Source organism: Phalacrocorax aristotelis, chromosome 12, assembly GCF_949628215.1.
Source record: "Phalacrocorax aristotelis chromosome 12, bGulAri2.1, whole genome shotgun sequence".
NCBI classification, from domain to species: Eukaryota; Metazoa; Chordata; class Aves; order Suliformes; family Phalacrocoracidae; genus Phalacrocorax; species Phalacrocorax aristotelis.
In genome coordinates this window covers 508911-534307 of record NC_134287.1, presented here as the reverse complement: position 1 = coordinate 534307, position 25397 = coordinate 508911, and the positions used below count along the sequence as shown (strand labels likewise).

Genomic DNA, 25397 nt, shown 5'->3' with positions numbered 1-25397 from the left:
ATTAAGTATGAGGGGAATAAAGCATTAAGGGAACATTGTAATGAATTAAAGAACCGTTCACATGGCTGAAAGAAAACAAGGTTATGGAGAAAACATGTACCATGCTGCGTCCCATTGCCTTGTATGGCGGCTGTCGCTGCTGAGTAAGGTAAGGCTCTTTTCTCATCCTGTCCTCTGTGGCAGCTGTGCTCTGGGGCTCGAGCACTCTGTCCCTCACAGCTTGCGGAGGTGACGACTGAGTCCAGGAGGGTTGACCCGCACCATAACTAACTGCGTCTTTACTGAGGACAGTGTAAAAGTACGGCCTGGGAGGAACAGGAGGAGGAGGAGGAGCAGGAAGAGGCTTTCCAGTATCTGTTACAGAGGACACAATGTCGGTGGCTGGTGCCTGAGTGAGCTCAGCGCCCAAACTGGGGCCGGCTGCTGGGTCATGTGCGGTGCCAGTGGAATTTTCAGATGCAGCTGAGCAAGTGCTGTGAGATAAACAAGCTACATATAGTTTGGTGACCTTTTTATCCGCCTTTGTCTCATGACTGGAATTCATTACAGCCTTACTACTGGGATCTGCCCTGTCAGGGTTACGTTGTATGGATGATGCAGCCGATGAGGAGCGGCTTTCCAAGAGTGGCTGCCCAGCATGCAACTCATCTTTGGGGCCTGAAGAGGAAGAATACCCTGCTGGCAAGCCTTGCTTCCTACTGGGGGCAGCCCCATAGGGGGTAAGTGATGAGAAATAACACCGTGCTCTGGCATTTGGTGATGCACACTGCTTGTAAGGCTTGGGTGCATTCAGGTACACACAGTCCATGATGGGCACTGGCAAGAGGTTGGTCACTTTAGGGCCAGTGCGAGGACGCCATGCAAAGCTTTCCTCTTTGGGAAGAGGAGGACGGGGAGGAGCAAGGGCCTGCCCAGGCAGAGTCAAGAAGGAAGAGAGGGAGAGAGGAAGCAGCACCAAATGAAAGGAAAAAGGAAGGAAAAAATTAAATAAATTCAGAGAATGAATTCAGTCATTAGACTTGGGTTAAGCAGGGCTTAATACAGCAAGAACAAAAAGCAAATACAGTATCTGGAAGGCGAGTGCAGAACTCATCACATACATCATCTCACACATTCTCACTTTCTTAGCACTGCTCACTGCAGCAGGCAAACTTTACCCAGCTCTCAAGTCCCTGCCTACAAGCTTCTCTCTCTGTCTCTGGACTAAACAAATCTCAGTGCTGTATTGTTTCGAGAGGCCTGCACAGCAACACACACCATAACCCTGGGAAAGCCTCAGTTGAGATTTAACATCCTGGCTAACTAAACCCAGGCTCATGCCTGTGTAACTAAATACTTCCCAGTGCTGGGGACATCTGAACTGCAAAGACAAATTCAGAGCTCTAGGCCATCTCTGCTGCATGTTAAGTGCACTGCCATAAAATGAACGTTGCAAAATTTCACCAGTGCTAATGAAGCAGACATCATGTGCATACCATAGCCTGCCATGGCTGGCTAAGTAAAAAGTCAGCATTTCTCCTAAAAGCTAGCTCTTGAATTCTCTCCAGGATTTTTCAGCCCTGAAAATTATTTCAGGAAGACCAGAACAACTGATGTTTCTTGAGGAACTGAATTCATAAGAATTTGCCTCCAGAATCAAGATCACCAACACAGAAATCCTGCTTCTAGTAAATAATTAAAAAACCCTTTACTGTTTTTGGTACTTTGCAACATACAGGTTGCTAACTCCACAACTGCCTGCCAACTGCAACTGCAACTGCAACCACAGTTACAGTGAATTTTTTCTGAAAGCCAAACTGTTTTGAAGTAAATAACTTAGCACTAAAGAGGTTTCATTTTATTTACTGCTTTGTTGCCAATAACCAAAAACCATGAACTACTGAAAGGAAGAGAACTAAAACACCCACCTAGTGAACAGTAGCTCCCTGCATTCTTGTAAATTAACCCTCTGGAGACTATGAAAGTAGGTTTTATACACACCCTGTTGTCATATATTTATGGATTGGCAAAGGCTGGCTAAACCACTGCTAAAATGGCCAGAACAAGGGAATGAAGATATCTTAACAGCTTACAACATTCAAATCTGAAAAAAATACCACCTTTAAAATTCATCTGCATATGACAGGTTGTGGTCAGCACCTATTCTTGTTACACGGATATAAACCTAGAATAGCTTCATAAAATTACAGCTTTTGTCCCAAAATCTACTGTCCTCATGCTGCCCCTCTTCCCCCTGCTTCCCTGATGTGTAAGGGGTTGGAGAGGAGGGTTTGCTTCTGAAGGGCTTCTGCTTCTGGAATAGACTCATTCCTTTTGATTTCTTAAGGACAGTAGTTTCAGTCTGGAGACTTCAGAGCGCCACAGTGCTTCCCTAGGTCAGGTGAAGCCTCACTTTACCACTATACAGTATTATCAGGAAATAATAATTCACGACCTGCAATTGGGGTTTTCCATTTTCTTCCATTTCAGCTTAGTTTGGACAGCAGTCCTTGACACTTCTGTAAGAAGTACTATATGCATCAATGCTCTCTCTGCTCATCCACAAGATCAGTAAGAGACTACAGGACAGCTGTAAGCATCAGGCAGTATATGGAGCAATCCTTTAGGGTGCTCCTCCTTCCCATGCCTTCATCTGAGTTGCGCCTTCTTCCACTTTCACTTACAATTTCAGGAACAATGCCTGTTCTGTGGCATTGCTATAGATCCCTGATGATAGGAGCAGTCACCGAGTCACCCTAAAGTCACAATGCTTTAAAGGGACTCCGTTTCACAAAAGAAAGTGCTTTCTAACAAAGGGTTTCTTTATCAGCTTTCAGACTGCTTCTGTGTAGACCAACCACCCAAAAGAAAAAGGATGAAGTTACGCTTCTTTTAGCAGATTGACTTCAACAATTTACCTTCTGGTACAAATAACCTTTCCCTTGTTGGCTTGTATCAGTTACAGTGTTAAAAATGAAAGGCATTTCCCCAATATCTTGGTTTTAATGTAAGCCGTAGCTCTGCTTTCAGCCTGCAGCAACCTTTAGGAAACAGACCAACGTAAAAAATGAAACAGTAATAGACGACTACTTCACCTTTTTTCTTGCAAACAAATAGCATTGTTGTCCTCCTTCATCCACCAAGGAAACACTGTGGTGTGCCTGAACATATGACCGCCACAGCACTCTGCTGACATCGATGTTGCCCCCATTTTAAAGGTAAGAAAAACTGAGGCACAGCAACTTACCCAAGTGTGCAGCAAAGTTTGGAGTTCAACCCAGGGCTCCTGACCATGAATCCAGTGCTTGAACCCAGAAGATCACCCTCAGCGTCAGAGAAGAAAGGCTTACCTGTGGCTTGCTGTCTGAGGAGAGGTTCGGGCGCACACTCCTATAACCCTTGGCAGCCAGAGAAGATGGTTGGGCATCCCCATTGGCATCAGTGTTAGATGACGACCTCCAATCATCTATGAGGGGAAGAAAACTCAGATCACAGAGGATTCCTTCCAGCTACAGGATGAGCAAAAGGAGGGGACTCTTTTCTTCCCCCTTCTTGTTTTTCTTTTTCTTCTTTCTTGTTTTTCCAGGCAACAAGAAATACTTCCAAGAAAGCAACAGAAGCAATGACATAGCAGCCAATGTTTTTACCTGTTTCTGGGTTTTCTGGCTCCAAACCTAAGCATTTCACAGAAAGGAGGGATGGAAAATGTGGGGTGGAAGATAGGCATAAAGGAAAAGAAAGGCGGGGGGGGGGGAAACCCTGTTACATTTACAGAAAACCTGTACCAACTGAAGTTAAGAATCAAGCTACTTCATTTCACACATAAAATGCTTTCTGACAGGGCTCCCTAATTTCCATAGAGACCAGCCCTAAACATGATGCCCTCCTTGTTTCTGACCTTTGTAAACACAAGGCAATTCATTCAGAGCAATGAAGAAACAATTGTTCATTGACATTTTTATTTCAGAGGCAAAAAGGCAGCCAAGCTAGTTACTTTCTAAAGCTGCAGCTTGATGTCCAGACACCACAAATTCCTGGAAATGTAGAGACCCCATACTTAGCCATGATACAGGCTATGAAGGCATATCTATCTTTATCAACATCACTATGTATGATTAACTGAGATAAAGGACTGCCAATAAATAGATCAGGTTTTGCAGACTAAGTGTGTGTGCATGAAGGGAGTTAAAAAAATATGATGTCACTTTACAACCCAGTCCCTGCAGCTAGATGCATTGGCCTCATCACCTTTTTACCCACCTACCTCTGGGCTCCTTCCCACCCCTCTACCTGTTTTGCTGTTTAAGTTATATGCAAAAAGCTCTTCTGGCTCCAAAGTACATTTCATAAAGCAGTTGAGAGAGTAAGCAAAGGAAGTATTAATGAGCTGATTTCCATTGTATACTCTACTCAGCGCTTGCCAGGCCACACCTGGAGTACTGTGTGCAGTTCTGGTCTCCGCTGTACAAAAAGGATGTGGACAGGCTGGAAGGGGTCCAGAGAAGGGCCACCAAGACGATCAAAGGACTGGGAAGCTGCCATACGAGGATGGGCTGGGAGATCTGGGTTTGTTCAGCCTTGAGAAAAGGAGGCTCAGAGGGGATCTCCTCACCACGTACCAGTACTTAGGGGGGAGCTACAAAGAAGATGGAGACTCCCTTTTTACACGGAGTCACATGGAGAGGACAAGGGGGGATGGACACAAGTTGCTCTTGGGGAGATTCCGATGGGACACCAGAGGGAAATTTTTCACAGTGAGGACAGTCACCGTTGGAATAATCTCCCCAGGGAAGGGGTTGCCTTGGCCACGTTGGACACCTTCAAGAGTTGTCTGGACAGGGTGCTGGGCCATCTTGTCTAGACTGCGCTCATCCTAGAAAGGTTGGACTAGATGATCCCTGAGGTCCCTTCCAACCTGGGATTCTGTGATAGTAATGGGCTCATTGCCATTCGGGCTGCTGGAAATTTATTAAGCCATCAAGAGAGAGAGGCAATGGTGGGGTAGGAGTGAAGAAACAGAATGGCAAGCATGAAAAGAGGGTATGTCACAGGTGGAGCAGAATGGTAGAAGACAGAGCAGAAGGCAGCACATTGGGGCTGATATTAATGAAACTGCCCTTCTTCCAACAATATAACCAGAAACTATGTATGCTTTGCTTTCAAGAGCAAGTTTGCTCCCCTCCCCCCTTAATGGCATTTTGCCTTTGGGAGTTAATCCTCTCTGCCAGACCCACGATACCAACCAGGTTTGTTATGCTTTGCCTGTCTCCTGCAATTAAGTAATTACATGTCTGCTATTGAAAGATGGCAGAGCTCTGTGGTGACACTGTCTGTCTGGGACACTGTCCCTGCTCCCTTGACAACCCAAGTGAATGCTACAGTGGCAACAGCACCGCTTGGCCTCTTTCTGTTCCACCTCACGCCTGGGATAAAAGGAGATGATATGGGCCTGCCAGGAAGGAAGGAAAAAAAAAAAGATTTGAGAGTTTTTGGAGCTCCAGAGAGCAGAAGGGAGCTGTAAATAAATTTAAGCTGGTGACTGAATGGTCATGAAACCTGCACTAGGAGAGAACAGGAGTCAGTCTCCCTTCATTGATCTGGTTCTTGCAAGAGGTTTCCAACTACGCTACATGATTTTGGGCTTTAAATCGTAGCTAAAAAAATTCACCCCAAGACCCTGGACTGACCTCACTTGAGCTTACTGTGAGTAACATCTTCTAGTTAACCTTCCACCCACTTACTTGCAGGTTGCTCAACAACCTGAGGACTTGGCGAAGAGATGTTCTGATTCTCTTCATAGGCTGGAGATGCCCGGAGGGTCACAGCTCCTTTTCCACTGCAGACTTTAGAGGGATCCATTTCTACATGAAATGCACATGCACAGAGGTGACATATTTAAGTGGAAGATACAAAGCTAGAAAAGCCATTAGTTCTCTAAGGAGTAATTTTAGTGTGGGCACCTCCAGGTGAATCAATCTAGTAATGTTTATGCCGATGAAGATTAGCTCTGAATTTAAAGCATTGAGAAATCAAAGCAGTTTTCATATTCATGTAACTGATGAATGTAGAAGAAAGTTCTGAGTCAGTGTAACAGAGCTAAGAGAGGAGGAAAAAAGGATGAGTGTTTGAACCAAATTTCACAGGTCCATCTGTCTATGTGGAGATATTGTACTAGCAAGGACGTGCCATCGTTACACCTGTGGCTCTTCTATAGGGATGTCCCAGTGGTATAAAGCAATATGATTTGAGTGCTGAAGCTTTAAAAATGACTTTTGTGCAGGACTGAAAGAGCCTTATAACCACTGGAGGATAAAATCTTGTAACTGTGTTGACTATGCTGTAAAGGCAGGGCACTGCAACCTACCTCCTTGCCATCTCTCCCCGTTTCATGGTGGTGTTTCACCTACTGACATAGGAACACAAATCCCCCAAACCAGAAGGAGATTTAACATATACCTCTTCAGATTACCCTGTGAGCCAGGCACCAGAGCATGCCAGCATGCTTGCTGAAGCCTGATCCAGCAGAGTTTCTGTACAGGCTTACTTTTGTCCATGGATTTGAGTTTTTCCTCCTGTCATCCTATTAAGTAATAACAAACCAGTACTTCAAGGCTATCTTCCTTCCCTTACTTAAAATCCTTCCAGAAATTTGTTTCCTCTAAGATACCTATAGAAACAATAAGCCTAAAGAGCCTCTCACTTATTCAAGCTATTTCCAGAGGAAAACACATCACCTTCCTTTCTTACGCACTACTACTGACCCTGCAGCTGCCATCAGACATCACTTTGACCTAGCTAAACAGAGGCGCTAGTCCTACCACGCACCAGCCACACAGGAAGCCTGAAGAGGTACTACATGTGCTGTGTCACACAAATGACAACATGATGGTTTTTATTTTTATGGGGTGAGGATCATGCTATCTCTGCATGGGGAAAAGATGCAGCTCCTCTCTAGGAACTGGACAGAGGGGGCAAAGGCTGCTTATTGCCCAGACAACAGGCCATGTCCACACAGATCAATATTCCCTGGCTGATTTAAGTAAGATAATGCCCCATTAAATCCTCACTGGTACAGTGCTTTATAGACCACGACAGTGCCTCGGCTAAGGTTGCGAAACACACAAACCATAGCCAAGGTGGCTACATTCAACAGGAATCAAGGGAAACTTCAGCAGTGCCACAGGGACAACAGCAGGAAGGAGAGTGAGTTGATGAATGTCAAACACCTGGCTCACATCAAACGCCCTCCACACTGGAATCACCACAGTTCAAGCTTGTTCGTGGACTTCAAATGCTTTAGGGAGTTCACAGAAAGCATAGCTTCAGATCCACACTTTGGACTGGAGAAAGGATAGAATAAGTAAGGAATCAGAGGATACTTTCCTAGAGTTCAGCCTTTAGTTCATTTAGGCAGCATTGAGGCAGCTGCTGTGAGGGGAAAGACTATCTACACAGACACATCAGATGCTGCTTAACCCTTAAATATACCACATTTGCACTGACACCACACAACTGGTCATGCCTTAAGGCCACACACATGCCTGCTGAAATAGAAGTTGACCTCTCTGACTGATTTTCGCATGACCCAGATAGGGTCAGGGTTCTTTTGCCCAGAGTCCAGTTCTGGGTATCATACCCCATCCACAGCACAATGTGCAGCCCAGGGACTCTATGGACCCACTTTCAAACCAGAGGACAAAGATTTAAGCTCTGGGACTCCAGTTTCAAGAGTGCTGTAACCGAGGCATGGACCCACTGTTGGGAGTCACGAGGCCTGATTTAGACACCACAGAAAGCGCAGTAGTTGTTCTCCTATGCTCCTACACCTAGGTTCCCTTCGCAGGCACTGGAGATAAATGGAAACACACCATAAATGTCTCCATCATATTGGAGGAGAATTTAACTTGGGAATCAAAGCACTTTTTTTATTTTCACACAACATATCAAACCTGTGTACTGAATCAAAACAATATGAAACAGAAAAAAAGTGTTCTGAACTCAACAAAATTAAAATGTTTTGAAAAGGTTTAAAAATAAAATATTGTCAGACTATTTCAACTTGGGAGAGGAAGACAAACACCCAAGATGTTGAATTCCCTCACAATTTAGGTGAAAGGATGGAAAACAAAAATCTGAATCTCTCAGTTCAGAAATCCAGCAGATGGTAATAAACATGACATTAGCATAGTACTAGTCCAACAGAGCACATGTGTGACAGATTAGGAGAAACAAGCAGTATCAACTAGAGTAGTCTGACTGTCCAAATCCAGCAAAGTACAAAAATAATCTTGTACTTTAGAAGGAAACGTGCTTGGGAAGGGGGTGACAGACAGCCTTATTTACCCATATAAAAATTCTGTAAAGTCACTGTATGTACAGAAAAACAAAACCATCCAAACAATGTTGAATGATGCTTGAATCTGTAAAATACCACCTCTGACATCCATTTACCTTCATAAAGGCTAAAGACATGCAGAAAACATTCTTTGGTTCATTAGGAGTTTGGTTCAAAATGAGGCTGTAATAACAACACTATTCACAACCAAGCATTAGTAGAAGAGCTTACAACGATCCCAGGTTCAAGTAGACATAACTATGTCTGCAAAGGAGCAGCATAATTGAGAACAGCGCATTGTGCCATCAAGAGCTAACTTTATTACCTACTGATGAAATCTGCAGCTCTGGAAACAGTGAGAAGAGGATGAAGCTGAAAACTAGCCAAAGCACGTGGGTGAAGCGGAGAGACAGAGAGAAAGAGACAGAGAGAAAGAGACAGAGAGAAAGAGACAGAGAGAAAGAGACAGAGAGAAAGAGACAGAGAGAAAGAGACAGAGAGAAAGAGACAGAGAGAAAGAGACAGAGAGAAAGAGACAGAGAGAAAGAGACAGAGAGAAAGAATGATGGCCAACTAATGCATGGCAGGGGAAGAAGGAAGAAGATACCTGTAGGCAGCACTAGGTGAGGAGAACTTTTCACTTTCTTCACAGGGATTATTTTAACGGCAGAAATAGAGCGTGTACATAAAGGGACGTCAACAGCTGCAAACACAAAAGTGTAAATGGCACATCCAAAAAGGGAAGAACAGAGTTTGGGAAACATGCCACAAAATTTTCTAATGTACTTGGAGACACAATAGCAGCAAATTTCAAATACAAAAGCAGTCCAGAGAACAGTGATGCAACCGTTAAAAATATCCCTTCATTCGCTCTAATTCAGGATGTGTCTGTTTTATGCAGCATACAGAATGGTTTACTGAAATGACTAACTGCTGAGCGCCACTATGCTGCAGGCGAACAGAATCTGGAAGCATTAGTTTTTAGAAGCCATCAAAAAAATTTAGTGTAATCATTTAGCTGAGATACACTACATGCAAAAATAAAAATGTTAAGTTAACATAAATATGGCTCAGTTAAAACAAAATAAAGCGAAAAACAAGGATTGAAAGGTTGAAAGAGGAACATTAAACTAGCCACATAATGTGAATTCTGGATTTTATGGGACATATTTTACAAGTTCAGCCGCAGAGGAAGTGAAACATGAAATAATCTTGGAAATAGTCCCATGCCAAAGGATAGCATCAAAATATCAATTTCAGACAAAAATCCATCCATTTAAACAGTCAGTTGAAGAGATTTCTACTGGACTCCATCAGCTAGCACACTAATTATTACTAGATGTAGTACACAGGGGAAAACCATACATCGCACTGTGCAAAATTCTAGCAATTGTTACAAAACTGTCCAAAACAGCTGGTACTTTCTCCCTCTGACTCGGTATTGCAGCCGATGTGGAGCTCTTTTCATTTTAAAAAAAAAAAAAAGGGGGAAGGAGGCAGGGACGCTGGTAAAATAGGCAAAGGCAAAACTACTCAGAGGTGAAGCTCAACAGTATCTGCCAAGATAAACATCTTGTAAAACATGGCTCTGCCAGAGTAATTTGAGTTGTGCTCTTGATTTCTGTAGAGCCAGGATTTTCTCCTTTAAAACCTGTTAGCTTTCTGCACGTATTTACTGGGAAATGCTAGATGCCTCCTCACATTCTATGCCATCACTCTCAGGCCTGCAAAATCAGGACTAAGAGGACCACATTTCTAATACTTTACACACCAATACTGAGCACTGGGCCAGTTTGAAGGAGGCACTGACATCAGGATGGTGTGTACACCCCCTCTTGTGGCAGATCTTTCTGGTCCCTGGCAAAACTGGAAAGCACAGATTTCACCAACCTAGAAAAGGGGTCTCAAGTAAAAGGATGGGGGAAGAGCCTGATAGCATTTTTTTCAAACCTCATAAAATCATTAATTTTTATATTGATGGGAATGTTTCAAATCCTTTTTTTATAAAAGAGGAACCCAAATCAAACCCTGTTCTCCATGCATCTCCCTGAGCACTGGAGACCCTGTGAATACAATTTATCCCAAATCCAAGCAGCCTGTGGGTTAGGAGACAACTGTAATTCTGTTCTGCTCTGTAGCTGACTGAATTCATTCATCCATCCACAATGCAGTCAAAATACTAACCACTATAAAAAGTCGAAAAAGAAAGGAAATGAAACCAGTAGAAAACCAACCCATACAACCACATACTTTCATCCTGCCAAAACACACATTATCGTTATGCAATATTGAATGCTATAAAGCACGCTGCAAACCTGCTGATGTTAACATCAAGACCAGTTTGTTTAGATAATTTTGGGTTCTAAATTGTTGTTGCTAATGACAGATTTTATTTTTTGTTGTTACTTAAATGGCTAGTTCCTGTTCTTTAATCCTGGGCTCAAACCTTCACCTCCCACTGAAGTTAACAAGATTCACACATGGGCACCCACAACTCTATGCTGTCTAAACACACTAAGATATTGATTCACAGGACCTCACAAGTACCACAGATAGTGCACAGCTTTCCACAAAACAGCACTAAAAATATACAAAAAGGCAAATCCAGCCTGCCACCTTTAAGAGACAAAGAACACTTGTTCAGGTAAGGAATGCTGCTGCTGCTGGCACGGTGCAGCACAAGGCTTTTCTATCAGTCGCCAAGCAAACTAAATTTGGAAACCCCTGCTGTAGTGAGTGTCCGGGGAAATCAACCACATCACGCAGCTGACATGCGGGGGCGCTGTAGAGATGTCTTTGAAGGTCGTAACCCACCTTTTTCTTGTCCATTGCTGCTCAGCCCATTGACAACGGTTTTCGCAACATCAACTTCTTCATGTTCTGTAAGATAAATAAGCAGCAGGTTACTTCTGGGTTAACACCTCTGCAAATGAATTTAAACTCTGACTGAGGGGATGCCATGGGTCAGCACTACTTGGTTCAGGAACCAGGAAGTATTCCTACTATCTCAGGAGATGTTGCTTGGAGACACAAAGCTCCCTTGGATGACACCCGTTTCTCCTTTTCCTTTGCCTACCTGGATCGCAGCCTCATTTAAACAGGGACTGTCTTTGTACATGCACATGGCATCCAGCCCGGTGACGAGATTTTTCAAGAGAGATTTTTCAAGTCTGCAACATGAATAAAACTGGCTCTTGCCAATTCTGAGAAAATCAGAAGTTAGTGCTAGGAAGGACCTCCAAGGGTCATCTAAAGCCATATCCCTGAGCCATGGCAGAAACAAATCTACCTCTGTCACTGCTGACAAATGTTTACCTAACGAGTTCTTACAAACTTCCAGCATCACCCTAAAGCAACCTGTCCAGTGCCTTAGAACCTTAAGCCAAATTCCCAGCTCATGTTTTTCAGACCCTGATTAGTCTCCTAGCTTTCCTCTGGACTCTGTCCAAATGGTTCACTTTTTTCTCAAAATGTGGTGCTAAAAACTGGACATAAGACTCCAGCTGAGACTTCATAAGGCACTAAAATCAAGTTGGAACATTATTCCATAGATCCTACATATGGCACTTCAGTATGGCGTCTGCTTTTTTTTCCCCCCTCTCTGATTTAGCCTGTACCCAGACAAGCCCAGAAGTTTTCTTCTTCCCAACCAGCTCCCATTTCCTGGTCCCTCATTTTTTTCTGAGCATCTGATTTTTCCTATCCAGATGTCAAACTTTGCATTCACCCCTACTAAAACATATCCAATTCTTTCAGATAATTTTTTCAGGTAATCAATAATTTTGAATTCTTGTATTCCAAAGTGAAAGAAGCTAAAGTGACCTACTCCAGATCAAGATGTTTCTAGTCATTTTTTGAGCATTATGGGCCAAATTGAAACAACAAACATGAAGCCAGGACACTTTTTACTATGAAGTCATTCTGCTGTTGCCTTGATAGTCAGATTCCCTGAGCTTTCAAAGGCTTTGACTCTTTTTCTGGGAGACAGAAGACTCAAAAAAAAAAAAAAAAAGAATAACTGCATCAGAAACAGAAATAATAAAAAGGAAAGCTGATGAGGGCAAGTGGAAAACAACACAGACTTACCAGAGCTCATTGTGGAGGAGGGACTTGCCTTTTTCACTTCTGGATTTTGCTTATCTCTGTTTAAAGTGAAAGGCAGAATGGTTACATTATCTTTCATGCCTGCCCAGACACCACTGGACAAGATGGTGAACATTCATCACAAAAGTCAAGGTATTAGTCAGAGTTTCTTAAAAAATTTTAGTTTCAAAACCCAAATGGATTTATGTCAACCACCAGTTATATTTTTTGCTGATAACTGTCAGAAATTAAAGAGTATTTCCACCTAATATAGATACTACTTTCAGACTTTACGACTAATCCTTAACACTAAATCATAAGATACTGATTAAAGCCTGAGTCTATATATGGCAAAGTGTAAATCTGGCTAGCTTCTAATACATAAAATGTGCATCACCTTTAAGAAACAATAAAAAAAAAAAATCTCAGGGAGACTAAAAGCTTTAAGCTAAAACCCTCAACTTGGACTACTGCCAGATTTCAAGGCAATCTGTTGCTCAGATCAAAGTCGGTCTCTCCTTTGAAAGACGTTACAATACAGAAGAGATACATTTATTGAAACGCATATTAACTTCTGTACCAATCATTTCCAGTTTTCATGGAAAATTCCTCCATTCATTTGATACAAAAATATCAGTACCACTGGTATTTTCAGGATCAGACTCCAGTAAGTGAAAAAACTACCAGATGGGGACCAGAGGAGAAAAAAAGTCAATTTTCCTGGTCATAACAGTCTACGGAGAACAACTGCGGGGCCTATTCATACCCAGTTCCCACTCCTGTGGGGACTTGATACTTGCAGCAAATGAACAGGTTTCAATGTCACACCATAGATGTTGGTTTGAATAGTCAAAGAGCGGCATTTCTACAAAACAAGTCTGTGTTTGCCAAGATCTCTCAACTCTCTAAAGGTCCTACGCTGAATTACAAAACTCTTCAATTTTGTGTTCCAATCTTTTTTCCTCCCCTCAGAAGTTAGTGCTAAAGAGAGCGAGATCAAGTGTAACTCCAGCCAATTAATGGCTTCCATGACATGAATAGAAATAGGTATCTGGAGCTGTGAAATCATGTGTAAACAAAGAGCCTAATCTGTGAAGCACAGGGAAAAATTGCTCAGAGAAACATGAAACTAAACAAGTGAGTTCAAGATACTTTTTTCCTGACACATGAACTGGAGGCAGCAGTGGAACACTCTAAGAGATGGAAGTTGCCTTCAGGGAACTGAATTTTGCTCTCTTGCCTCAAGCATCCCCATTCTTACGTAGCATTTGTTTCATACCAGCCAGAATATAATTAACATGTGCAACAGATACACAAAAGGAAAGAAAAGAAAATTCAGCAAGCAAATATAGTACAGATCAGTCTAAAACCAGCCAACATGCGGGCTCTCCAGCATGCCACCCTAGCAACAACTGCCAATGCTTAATTATTTGAATATTTTCTTCATTAAAATATCCACATAAGGTATACGTTGTGGGTTGGTGAAGGCTCAGCAGGATACTGCCAAACTCCAAGGCGACCCCAGTGAAACACAGCATAAAGTGGAGGGCGCAGTCTAAAACCCATCAACAACAAAAGCTGAGTCCAGCTTAAAGATCTGCTCCCCGACTTTGCCTGCCCATACAGTATCTGTTTCTTGTTTCTACCATTTAATATTAGCAGTAAGTATGCTGAAATTGTAATGGTTGACACAACCTGAAAATCTAGACAAATGTACTTAATACTAATGGTCTTTCTGACCTCCATACATTTCAGTTTCAGAAAGATACCTTAGATCAAGCAAAGCAGAAAAAAATGGGCTAAAATGATAGGCTTGTCCAGGCTAAGGAGGTCTGTAGCAGTCACACTCTTCTATGTATGGAAAACTGTTATGAGTTAAACTCACTGGATAAATACAAGTCCCTCCACAGGGCAGGTGGAAAACTACAAGAAGGGGCAGAATTGCAAGAGGTCTCAACCAAGCTTTAGAATGAAAGTCATTCTGAGGAGGTTGCTGGTACCCAGAGGTTTTGACTCAGCACTGGCCCTCTCCATGGGCTTCACGTAAGTCAACGCACAGTTTCTTCCGCTCCAAGCATCCCCAAAAGATTGTATTCTCTCCTCTGGTATACAAGATAAAAAAAGGTGGGGGGTGGAAAAATCTAGCGTATTACCTTTTCAGGAAAGGAAAGAGGAAATACTAGCTCACATGCCTGGAGAAAGGCAGGGTCCACTGCTGCTACAATCCCAGAGCAACACAGGTCCCCTTCCACAATGGCAGTGTCCAAGCAACTAAACTTGTAACGCCATGCTTTATACTTTTTAAACCGTCTCATCTTTGTTTAGAAACAGTGACCTCACAACTACTGTTAAAGTCTGATTTCAGTGATGTCTTTTTATTTCAAGTGTCTTGACATTGTTTGCAGCATGAAGCACTGGCCATGAAGGTGGTTTGCTTTAAGAACAGCATTAAGGAAAGAATTCACACCAATAAAAGCACAATGATTTGGCCTTAAAAGAACAAATTACTTTTTACAAGAAGTGATTTGAGGTTAAAAATAAATTTATAATTAAAGAAGATTGCTAAAATTAAATGGAGGTGGTGTACAAACTCATTAGAACTAGATCTAGAAAAATTACTTTTCCACATATCCCCACGCTTACTAACAATTATAAAATTCAATTAAAATAACAAGCATTAAACGTTCACTTACTGTAAAACTAATCAGCATTATTCAAACACTCAAACACGTACTTAATGCAGCTTCTCATACACAGAATTGATTCAGCGTGCTCAGGGTGAGTGTAACCAAACCTCAGCACCTGGGTTGGTGTAACTCCAGAAGCTCCATTTAGAAGTTAATTTTGATCAGTTGAGGATATGCGTACAGATTTGCTGCATGCAGGTAGAAATAACTGCTGTTTAGATTGAGGAAATTATGATACATGTCTGGAGTTGAGAACATGCTTCAGTGCTTCTTTTGCACCAGGCCTACAGAGTTATTCTGTCACCCACATGCTTAACCCAAACCACATCCTGAAGCCCTCTTAGGACTATCTTAGCCCTAAGGCAGCTCTTGGGACCAGATAGGCAGTCCGGGCAGATAGCACATCTGGCTCCACAGCCCCAGCGTAGCAAAGCGTTGCCCTCTCTAATATTTGGGAGGTTACATGCTGTAAGTCAGCGTGCCGTGAGTGTTTGGTGGTACAGCCTTAGACAAAGCAGCCCCTGCCAGGTTGGGCAGACAGGCAGTCCATGGGCTGTGGGAGCAGGTGGATCTGGAAACACCGGCTGCTCCCAGTTCCCCTCGAGAGCTTCCCGTAGACATACATGCAAGCACACATAGCAGCACTTCCGAAGGGAGCCTTTCAAAGGGAACAAAAAATGAGATCTCTCGTGTCAATACTGAAAACAGAGAAACCAGTACTGCCAGATCAGGCAAAACAAAACAAATTAGAAAACCCCAAACAAACAAACCAACCCTCCAACCCCCTCCCAGTGTCTCCCTCTAGCTCCCTGCTCTAACCAGTGTCCTCTTGCCAGACTGGAATTCATGCCTTTCCTGAAACATGACAGACAAAGCAACCAAGGCGTCAAAGCTGCAGACATTCAAAACACAATGAAAGGCAGCGAATTCTTCAGGACGCAAGCCAGCGGCTGTAACCCTGAATGTGCCACTGTCCCTACGTAACATCCACCAACTCCTTGCCAGTTCAGTCATACTTCTAGATGAGATGTTTAATGCTTCCTTCCTCCCTTCCACCCCCAGCACATTTCTTCCAAGACTGCAGCTCCTTCCCTACTTGGTGTGGAAAAGAAAGCAGTGCATTTAGAAGCCTATTTAGGAGGAATGCAGATAAGTGGCAATACTTCTGCACAGCACGGGTCTCTGGATTATCTCACATGCTCTAATATTCAAGTACCACCCCTACAATGGCAGGGGGTAACAAACAGCTCATTAATAGTTCCAAGTAAGGACACACGCTCTTAAGTCACTGGTATCTCAGCTAAGAGTCGCAGGCAGTGGTTATTTTTGGTGGTCTGATGTGCAAGCGGGGAAAAGTAATTTCCTTTTGTTTCTTCTCCTGTTATTATTGACAGCTCTGATGACTTGCATAGGATTTTAAAACAATTCCTGAACATGAGATGAACATTCAAAACTTCTTGGGAAGGTCCCTTATACTCCTGAGACTTGGACTCCCGCTTTGTCTTCTCAGTTCTGAGTTTTTTACATTTTCAACATTTTCTCTCCATAATCAAGAGCTTTAAGTGTTTTGTGGCTGCACTTAAATAAAAATAAAATTCTTATTTATATCAGTATAATCTAGGAGTTGAGGCTTTTAGAAAAATGGTTAGGTTTCAGGCTCTAAGGGATGATCAGCAATCACAAAACTTACTTTTCACATGGTCAGGTCTCACACCTCATTAACAGCACTCATTTGCTTAGCCCCTGGCTCAGACCCTTTCTCACGTTGCCACCAGTGTCCCTGACCCAGATGCTCTGCTCAGGCAGCCCCGCCAGCACTGTGGAGTCCCAGATCTGGAAAGCGGGGAAATGGCTGCACTGCAGTCAGTGCTTCCGAGCAGGAGGTTCCTCTGCGTGAAGGAACTTGCTGGAAAGCACACTTCCCCTGTACTCCTCACTTCATATTACATAAAATGTGGCAGGAAAAAATAACTGGAATACAGGAGGCAGCTCCAGGTTAACCCAGACAATCAGCTCTCTTTCCAAGTATCATTATACTGTTTTCCTGAAACACAGAGAGAAATATGTTGTCCATAAGTTTTATTTTAAGGGTTAAAGAACATCCTGTCATTCCTTCAGAACACATTATGCTCCTAAGAATGTCATGCAAAGACTATGAATAAGCAAGCAGTGCACATAGAAGAATCATACCAATTCTGTACAAGACAACACCCTTCCCACGCTCTTCAGCGAGCATTAAGGCTGCAAACAGGGAGCAGTGAAAGCTCCCTAAATGAAACAAATGGCAGCACAGAACACGAGCTTGGATAAGGTGTTCTTATAAATAATTGAACTTATAGCTGTTAGAATAAACAAACAGCATATTTCACAGTAGCGCTGTCTTTTCTCTTTTTTAAAATACTGTGCATGTTTGTTTCCTTCCTAATAGGCAAAATGAAGTTATCTGGGGTGTATGTGCCATGTTTTGTACAGTTTAAGAGGAATGTACAACTGAACAATAAAAGTCGAATAGGAAATGTAAACTAGGAGAGGTGTCTTTAAGAACCCAGAGATGTTTTTGAACTAAGTCATCAACCTCATAGTACACAGTTTAGCTGCAGCCTGAGTTAACTCAGTTCAAGGTCACCACTTTTGGAGCAGGGGGCAGAAGAGGATCTCCTGGGTCATCAGGCCTACTCCCATGCTATTGCAGACAACTGTGTCATACAATCCTTTGCAAGACCATTTCACGTTCCAGCTTAAAACTGGTAAGGTTTCCTGCCTCCTCTGCTCCTCCCAGAAGCCTGCTCCAGAACTCATTCCTCTTGTGGCTTGAATGTTGTTTCTGATTTGCAACCTAAATTTAATTCATGAACAGCTACAGCTAAATTGATTTGCACCAACACAATTTTTCTGTTTAAGCAACTCTTCCTCCCTGTGCTCACCCTCATCCATGCATTTTTAGAAAGTGATTGCACCTCTGGCTCTTCATTTTTATAGAGCATAAACAAGAAATCAGTCTGCGTATTGTCACCCATCCCATTAAAATCTGGCAAATAGTGGAAGATTTTAAAAAGGTTGGCAGTCCAAAGTCTAAACTCTGCTTAATGTCACAGAACCAGAGAGCAAAGTCTACAGCTGACGTGCCCAACAGCTGAAAAGCAAAGTTTAAAAGGTAAATCAGCTTTTTTTATCCATTCTAATTCTGGCCTGTCTAGTACAAAACAATTCTATGGTCGCTGTTGGTTCAGAGAGTAATTTGATGTCTCCAGGGACCTCCCTGCAAAGAAAGAGTTGGGGATAATTTCACATAGCCACCAAACCTTCACTAAGTGACAATGACTTATACCTGCAGGGTTGTGGGGACGAAAGGTGGCTCCTGCCTGAGCCATTAATTTCCTGCTCTGCTGCAGATGTGGGGCTTGGAAACAGCTGTCCAGAGGGTTGTTTGGCACCGAGCAGACAGAAGAGTAACCTGATGTGCAGTGCATCACCAGTTGCCCCTGGATGAGTTAAGTGCTCTCACCAGTAGCCTTACAGTCAAAAACATTTCTCATGACAATAGATTTTAACCACATTGTAACTGGGCTCTGACTTTCTCCCCAGTCTGCCATGACTGCCTTCTGTTTTCTGTATTTGATGGCCGAGATCATGATGACAGTAGCTGTGCTCCGTGTATCATTCATGCCTGCTAAAGGAACAAATGCCTTTGTGCCACACCCATGTGCCCAAGCAGCTCACATCTACGTGTTAGAACTTCTGAAAGACAGACAAACATTTCTAGAATATTTTAAATAAAATCTTGTATTCGTCTTAACAGGAACCACAAGGCACAGCATTTGAGAGCAGCAGAAGCTGAGACTTAGCTCAGATTTAGCTGTTGTATGTACACTAAAACCCCATAGATGGAAGCGCTTCACAAACAAGCTGACGTACATCCTACGCAGGGAACTCACCGGGCACAGCTCTCAGGCTGCCAGCTCTGGAGGGAAAGCTGTCAATTATTTAACTGCATATCGCAACCTGGGACTGCTGAGGACACTTAACTGAGTCTCATGCTGGAATTCAGGCAGGGAGCTTGTAACTACCAAAACTGGGTTTTATTTACCATTAACAGGTGCTTAATTCAGTGTCACCAGATTTACCTCTTTGCAGAAGGGAAAGTTTTCAGACAACCTGCAATGACCACACCTAGCCAAGAGGGTGCTGCTTTTATACTTCACTGGAAGAAACAGAAGATTCATTTGAATTCAAGCTGTTGTGAGACTACTTGTAAGAGCTGTGCAGCTGGGGTGCTCTTCCTACTGCACTTCACTCTCTGTACACCTCTGATCTGGGGCCACTTGTGCCTCCGCAGAACAATTGCTGTAAATAAACAGACCCAAATTCCAGAAGCCCTAATTATGTTTAACAATGGAGCCATTCAGCTGACCCCAGACTGAGGGACACAAACACTACATTGCATTTACTACAGTGAATGGCATTCTATATATACAATCAATTAGATCATCTAAAGAACATCCAGCAGCTTCTCGTGCATGATTTTGTATAACAAAGACTACAAAGGCTGTCTTCACCTCTGCCACACACTCTCAAACAGTGAAATAGTAAATAAGAGGAAGTTGCATTAAGTAGAAATACTAGTCAGAGATTGACTAGTATCACAAAGTTCAAATCCAGATTACAAACATTTCACAAAAATGAGAGCAGAGAGAAGATTCAGATGCGCCTCTGACATATAAACCAGCTACCTTACTGCTACAGACCACCTTATGCTGTCCCAGACACATCCTGAGGTTCCTACTTGTGAAAAGTAGAGGAATTACACAGGCATTAATGAGTGCTCACTGTAGCAACTACACCAAACATTAATTTTTAGTTATGACCTCTCCTAGCACTACCTGTTTTGAAGCACTGCACAAACACTCACTAGGCAACAGCTAACACTTTGCAAGGTGCATTGAAGGTATGTTCATAGGCGATATTCCTATTTTACGCAGAGGCGGAAGATTCAGGCCTCTATTCTGTGCAACAGCTGAAATAAGCTGAGCTGGCACAGTGTAACAAGGTGCATGGGTGGGTCTTAGAGGCTGCTTTTTATATTTTCAGAATAAGAAAAACCAGTCTGCGAGTTGGTCTCATTCACACACAACTGCAATGCCGTCCAGGGAACCACATAAAGCTACATCTAGCCAACCCATATGGCAAGCCAGGTATACAATACTTCCAAACACACCTTTAACAAGCCTTGGGATGCATGTTGAAATTAAACAGCGTCATTCTCCTTAGCCTTTGACAACCTGGAGGCATTACTACACTAGAAAAATTGCCAGGGAGCTGATTCATCTACCTGAATATCAGCCACAAAAAGGTCCCAGCAAAACTCAGAAGGCACTGTCATGCATCCAAAGCCAGAGAGCAAACTTGTGCCTGCCAGGGAATTCAGCCTGGAGTACTGGCTTGCTAGCCTTGTTGGACTGCGCTGCCTTTTAAGTCACCTACTCCTCTACTCAGTACTGAAAACGCTCTGAGAAAGCCAAACTGCTGGGTTAACCAACAGTCTGACGTTCAAAGTGTTTCCAGAAATAGCAGAAAGTCACATTCCAGAAACCAGCCCTTATTTCACTTCCTTCTGACTCCTCCAGCCGCAGGTGACCAAATTCCACATCTATTCTCATCACTTTAGCAACACCCTCAGAATCAGCATTCAGGAATTTCTTTCAATCCCTCCTTCTCATAAAAATAGTCAGGAGAAAGATCCAGTCATTAGGGTAAGGAGGCAAGGACCCGTCTATTTCCCTTAATGAGAATACAAATCCATGTAACGACTACTGTGGTACCTCCTCTCTTTTCAAGCAGCAACTGGAAACATCTATCCAAATGAGAGAAGCAGTTTGAAATTAGGTGAGTACTGGCCCAACAGACCTACTCACTCAGTGCACAGTAGCATACACCAGTGCCATGTAAAATTCTGGGAGTTCAGCTCATGGCAGCTTTCCCTAATTGTGACTAAAAAAACATACTGGTGTCCTTACCTTGATTTGGGCTTTTCAGTTAATGGTGCCATTTCCTTAGTCCTTTGATTTCACTCCATAAGAGGCATGAAAGAGTTAAGGAAACCTTTCACTGCGTTGCCCAGTCACTTGGCTGCTGAGGTGTAACAAGAAATTTGTGGAGGCATCTCCCTCTCGCTCTCTCTGGCACCCTTAAATACTTTGCTCCTCCTACTGCTGTGCTTTAATTAGCCAGCTGGTTCTTAGTCACCCCATCCTGTCACTAGGCTTGCCACCCCCGCCCAGCCTGCCTGTCACTCCCCTGCCACTGTCATCAGGGAAGACCCTGACTCTTCCTGCAGCTCTGGAGCTGGTGAAAGGACAGAAAGTTTGGAGGTGACACTCCCTCGTAGCATGTGTACAGGATGCACTTCAGAAGGGAAGCGACAGGCAGAAATATTAAAGTACAGGGAAATTGCTTGGAAAAGTACTTTTTTTAAAAAAACAACCAGGTGGCATCTGCTTGTCAAAAAAGGAATATTTTCATTATCACTGGACAGGGCAGGTCATATTTCAATGGCTAGGAGCTGAAGGGGCAGCTAAAATTTCTGCACTTGGCAGCTGAGATTTGTAGCATAAATACCTGACATGACACCAAGTGAAACTAACTGCTTGCATGGCTATTACACATTATATGCCCACTCCATGGGCATCGTAACAGGCATCAAGGGAGCTTTCAAGTCACAAGCTGTACTAGGGTGTCCCTAGAGTGGAGTGTCCCCATTCCAGCACAGCTTGGTTCCCCTTTAGACAGCCCAAGACTCACACTGGAGTGGAGGTGATGCCAGCTTTTAGGAGGGTGAGGGTAAACTCACACATCCCCAGGTCTGGGCAGCCGGTTAGTAAGGAAGGTGAGTAGCAGCAGCACAGGATCACCCTGACTTCCATGGTGAAAGTCTACAGAACAAACAACTGGGACCAAGACTTCCTGAAATTACACCCTGGAGGTTGATTCATTCAGACCAAGTGGTAGCTTATAGCGGAAATAATTGGAAGCAGACCCTCAAGACTCTTGGTACTGTCCTTTGTTACCAGACCACAGCAACCAGGGCACCAAGCTCTGCCAGCTTTTGTGACTGACGCTCCAGAGTGTCTGTCCGCAGCCTGTCTCTGGATTTTGGTTCCTCAAATATGCAGGTACAGGCATTGATCTGCTGCCAAACTTATGGATTGAAAATATGGACTGAAAATAATTGCAAGGTGAGTATCTCAGCATTCAAACAAGACCTAGAAAGCAACACAGATGGCAAGAGCCGCTGATTGCAGAAGGGTGTAGAGCAAAGGTTACCGTGTGGGTCAGTGCTTACTGTAACTTCAGATTCTTTCAGTAAAATGTTAGTGAAGGGCAGAGAACACAGGTCTGCCAATACCTATACATGTAAAACCTGACTGATGCACTGTGAAATGCTGTTCTATCTTACTTCATTTAAGACCAATCCCATACCTCAGCATGAACATACCCCTGGTAGTTCTATTTAGAGTAAACAAAGGGCCGTGAGCCCACATTTGCTACCATGTCCCAAAAGACTAATGCTGGGGAACTTATACCTGGGGTTTTGGTTTCATTTACCCCAGCAGCTATCAGACTATTTGCAAAATTCAGGTCTGGATCTCGGTTTAGACTCCAGCCCCTTTAAAAGTCAGGTGTATTTGGTTTGGGTGGACAAGGAAAAGGGTTATTTCAGACATACCAACAGTGAGAATAAAGGATGATGGAAAACAGTATGTTTCGAAAGGTCAGACCTTACTCTTCTCTGTGAAAAAAAACCCAAAACAGAACAAAACAAAAACACCAAAAAACCCACAACCCACAAAAAACCCCCATGTTGTTCTTAAAAGCAAATCAGGAAAGCCAACAAAAAAAGCCCACAACATTGTCCACAGTAAGTTGTGCAGTCATCACCAGCTCAAATTACTTGAAACATAGTTGTTTATACAACCCTACACAACAGAAGACCTCCCTCATCACCTGAAGATAACCTCCTTGATCTCCTTCAGGCCTGTTGTGGGGCCTGGACCACGTGAGAGCATGCCAGCTGGAAGCCCTGCTTGCTGTGTAGCCGGGCTTTATAAACAAGCCTCTGATAGTTTGTCTTCAGGTAATAAAAATGACCATGATTAAAATGCTAAGAAAGTAGAAACCATACTGTAAAAATAACAGGTAGTGGACGAAAGAATGGCACCTAGGGAGAGACAAAGCAGGGAAGGATCCAGCGGCTGGCTCAGGTCCAAACTTAGATAGGAAAGTTCAGATCAAGGATTGGGTCTGAAACACTGCTCGTCTTTGCAGGAACCAGCTTAAACAACCTTGAAACTGCTTGGCTGTAGGGGAATAGACAGGGATCGGCGACCGGAAGATCACAGGATGTGATGGAAAGATAGACTCCTCCCCATAGGAGTGGCAGGAACAGGAAGCTCAAAAGCTATATAAGCGTGTGACGCAGTTAAATAAACAGACATTTTGTATCCATCATATTGATGTCTGTGCATCACTGTCCCCAGGGTGGGTAGGGCCCTTTGTCCCGGAGATATGCGGCCCAAGATAAGTTCTCCCATAGAAGCGTACAGCAACACTTGGCAAGGAGGGAGGAGTTTCTGCTACAGACAACCACCTGGATGGAAAACTTAATTTTCACAGAATTTGCTATTCCACTTGGGTGAAGGGAGAAGTGGGCAGCCAGCTTTGCATGGCTGCATGGCCACATGGCTTGGTTGTCTCCAAAGTCAACCTTGAGCGCAGGATAAAACGCTTCATGAAGTGTTGCTGTTTTACCATCGACCCACAGTAATAGTGTACTATCCATTGCAGTTTTCCTGGCACCTAATGCTACACAATCACTGCTGTATTTTCCCCCATAATAGCTGTGTCTCTGTGAAAGACAACATTATCGTAACAGCTGAAGGCAATAGCAAAAGGGGCAAAACAATTTGCACAACAAAGGAAGCCTTTGGCCTAACACGGATGTTCTGGACCACTGTTCTAGCAGCCACTGGACAAGCCTAGCCTCACCATGTCTTACTTGCTACCAAAGTCATAAACAAATCCTTTCACTGGAGGGAGTGGGTTGTTCCAATTAGAAGCTACCCTTGAAAGTTTGCTGCACAATCCATATAGTTTTTGTGTTGATAGAGCATCAGTGTTTTGATAAATGTCACACAGCCATACTAGCTCTTTTACGCCACCCCAATATGCCACGGGGCTTGGCTTTCCAGCCACCAGAAGAGGTCAAAGAGGTGCTGTGACGTGCAGTTTAGAAAAGGAGGTACTTTTGATAGTTCCGGGAGATGCTAAGCAAAAGTGATTGCCCTTACTTGGTTCTGCAGATGGAGGAGGAAGGCAAGCAAACTTACATCATGCTCATGCTTTCAGTTCAGTTCCCTCCAAGTTCTGGGGTTTGAACTGCGGAACAAAACTTGGCCAAAACAACACACTTCTGCTAGAGTTCCACTCAGTACCACGAATGAGCACAAACTTATTCATCCAGCGTCCTCACCCTGCAGGGCTGGGGCTTCTGCTTTGTTACAAAACAGCCACACAGGTTCTGGTTAGGATAGTTTTACAGCACCTTCCCTGCCATCAGAGATAAGCCCTAGCTTGCCCCAAAGCTCCCAACACCCAGATCCTCTTGGATGCCTCAGACCTGAGCCTGAACTACGCAGCTCAGTCCTCCCCAGCTGAAAGCTACGGAACCAGTGTCACCACAAAATGAAACACTGCTGTCAGCAGCCCCTGCAACCTGCCAGGTAGTGTAGTGCAACTGCACAAGGACTCAGGAAGCACTTACAGCTGAATCTGCAAGGCACGAAGGGGCTCAGCTTGTCACCAGACTGAGCAAAACTCCTTGTAAAGATGTATACAGGCCTTTTAAGAGCACTAGACAGGAGCTTAATCTGCCAGTAGGAGCAAGTCTGCAGGGCAGAAGTTAAGGGCTGGCAAGAGGCCCTTGTAACAATAATATGTGTATTAATCCAGTGAAAGCTCATAACCTGCTAAGTGTACAGAGAACAAAGCAGGGGCTACAACACAAACTCCTAGAAAATTTTCTCAAACAACTGAGAAAAGCAAATGCATAATTTGGCTGTCCTAGTGTCCCTTCTGGCTGTTGAAGAGAAGAGATATGCTGTAGGCTGGTGATCCCTCATTTAAAACAGAAAAAAAACCTACCTGGTAGGATCACAGTTTACCAGGATTTGGGATCTACAGCATCTTAAGTCAGACTTCTGTGACCGACATGACTCCTGCTGCCGTCTTCTACTGACTAGAGAACTCAGCAGGAGCGG

General features: G+C 43.5%; 1 protein-coding gene across 32 annotated transcripts in view; it reads right to left on the bottom strand.

The window, feature by feature from the left end:
- The window catches only part of SORBS1 (sorbin and SH3 domain containing 1), a 174884-nt gene that overhangs the window by 60159 nt on the left and 89328 nt on the right, over positions 1 to 25397 (bottom strand). For 9 of the 32 annotated variants that reach the window (XM_075108002.1, XM_075108010.1, XM_075108015.1 and 6 more), the window contains 4 exons: positions 12401 to 12456; positions 11129 to 11194; positions 5721 to 5840; positions 3330 to 3445 (listed from right to left, as the gene is read on the bottom strand). In XM_075108002.1, the coding sequence (XP_074964103.1) occupies positions 3330 to 3445; positions 5721 to 5840; positions 11129 to 11194; positions 12401 to 12410 (312 nt within the window). In that variant the 5' untranslated portion in view covers positions 12411 to 12456. Of the gene's footprint in view, positions 1 to 100; positions 923 to 3329; positions 3446 to 5720; positions 5841 to 8921; positions 9018 to 11128; positions 11195 to 12400; positions 12457 to 25397 lie in introns of those variants that run through there. The other 23 variants (XM_075107983.1, XM_075108008.1, XM_075108007.1 and 20 more) reach the window with 9 other exon arrangements.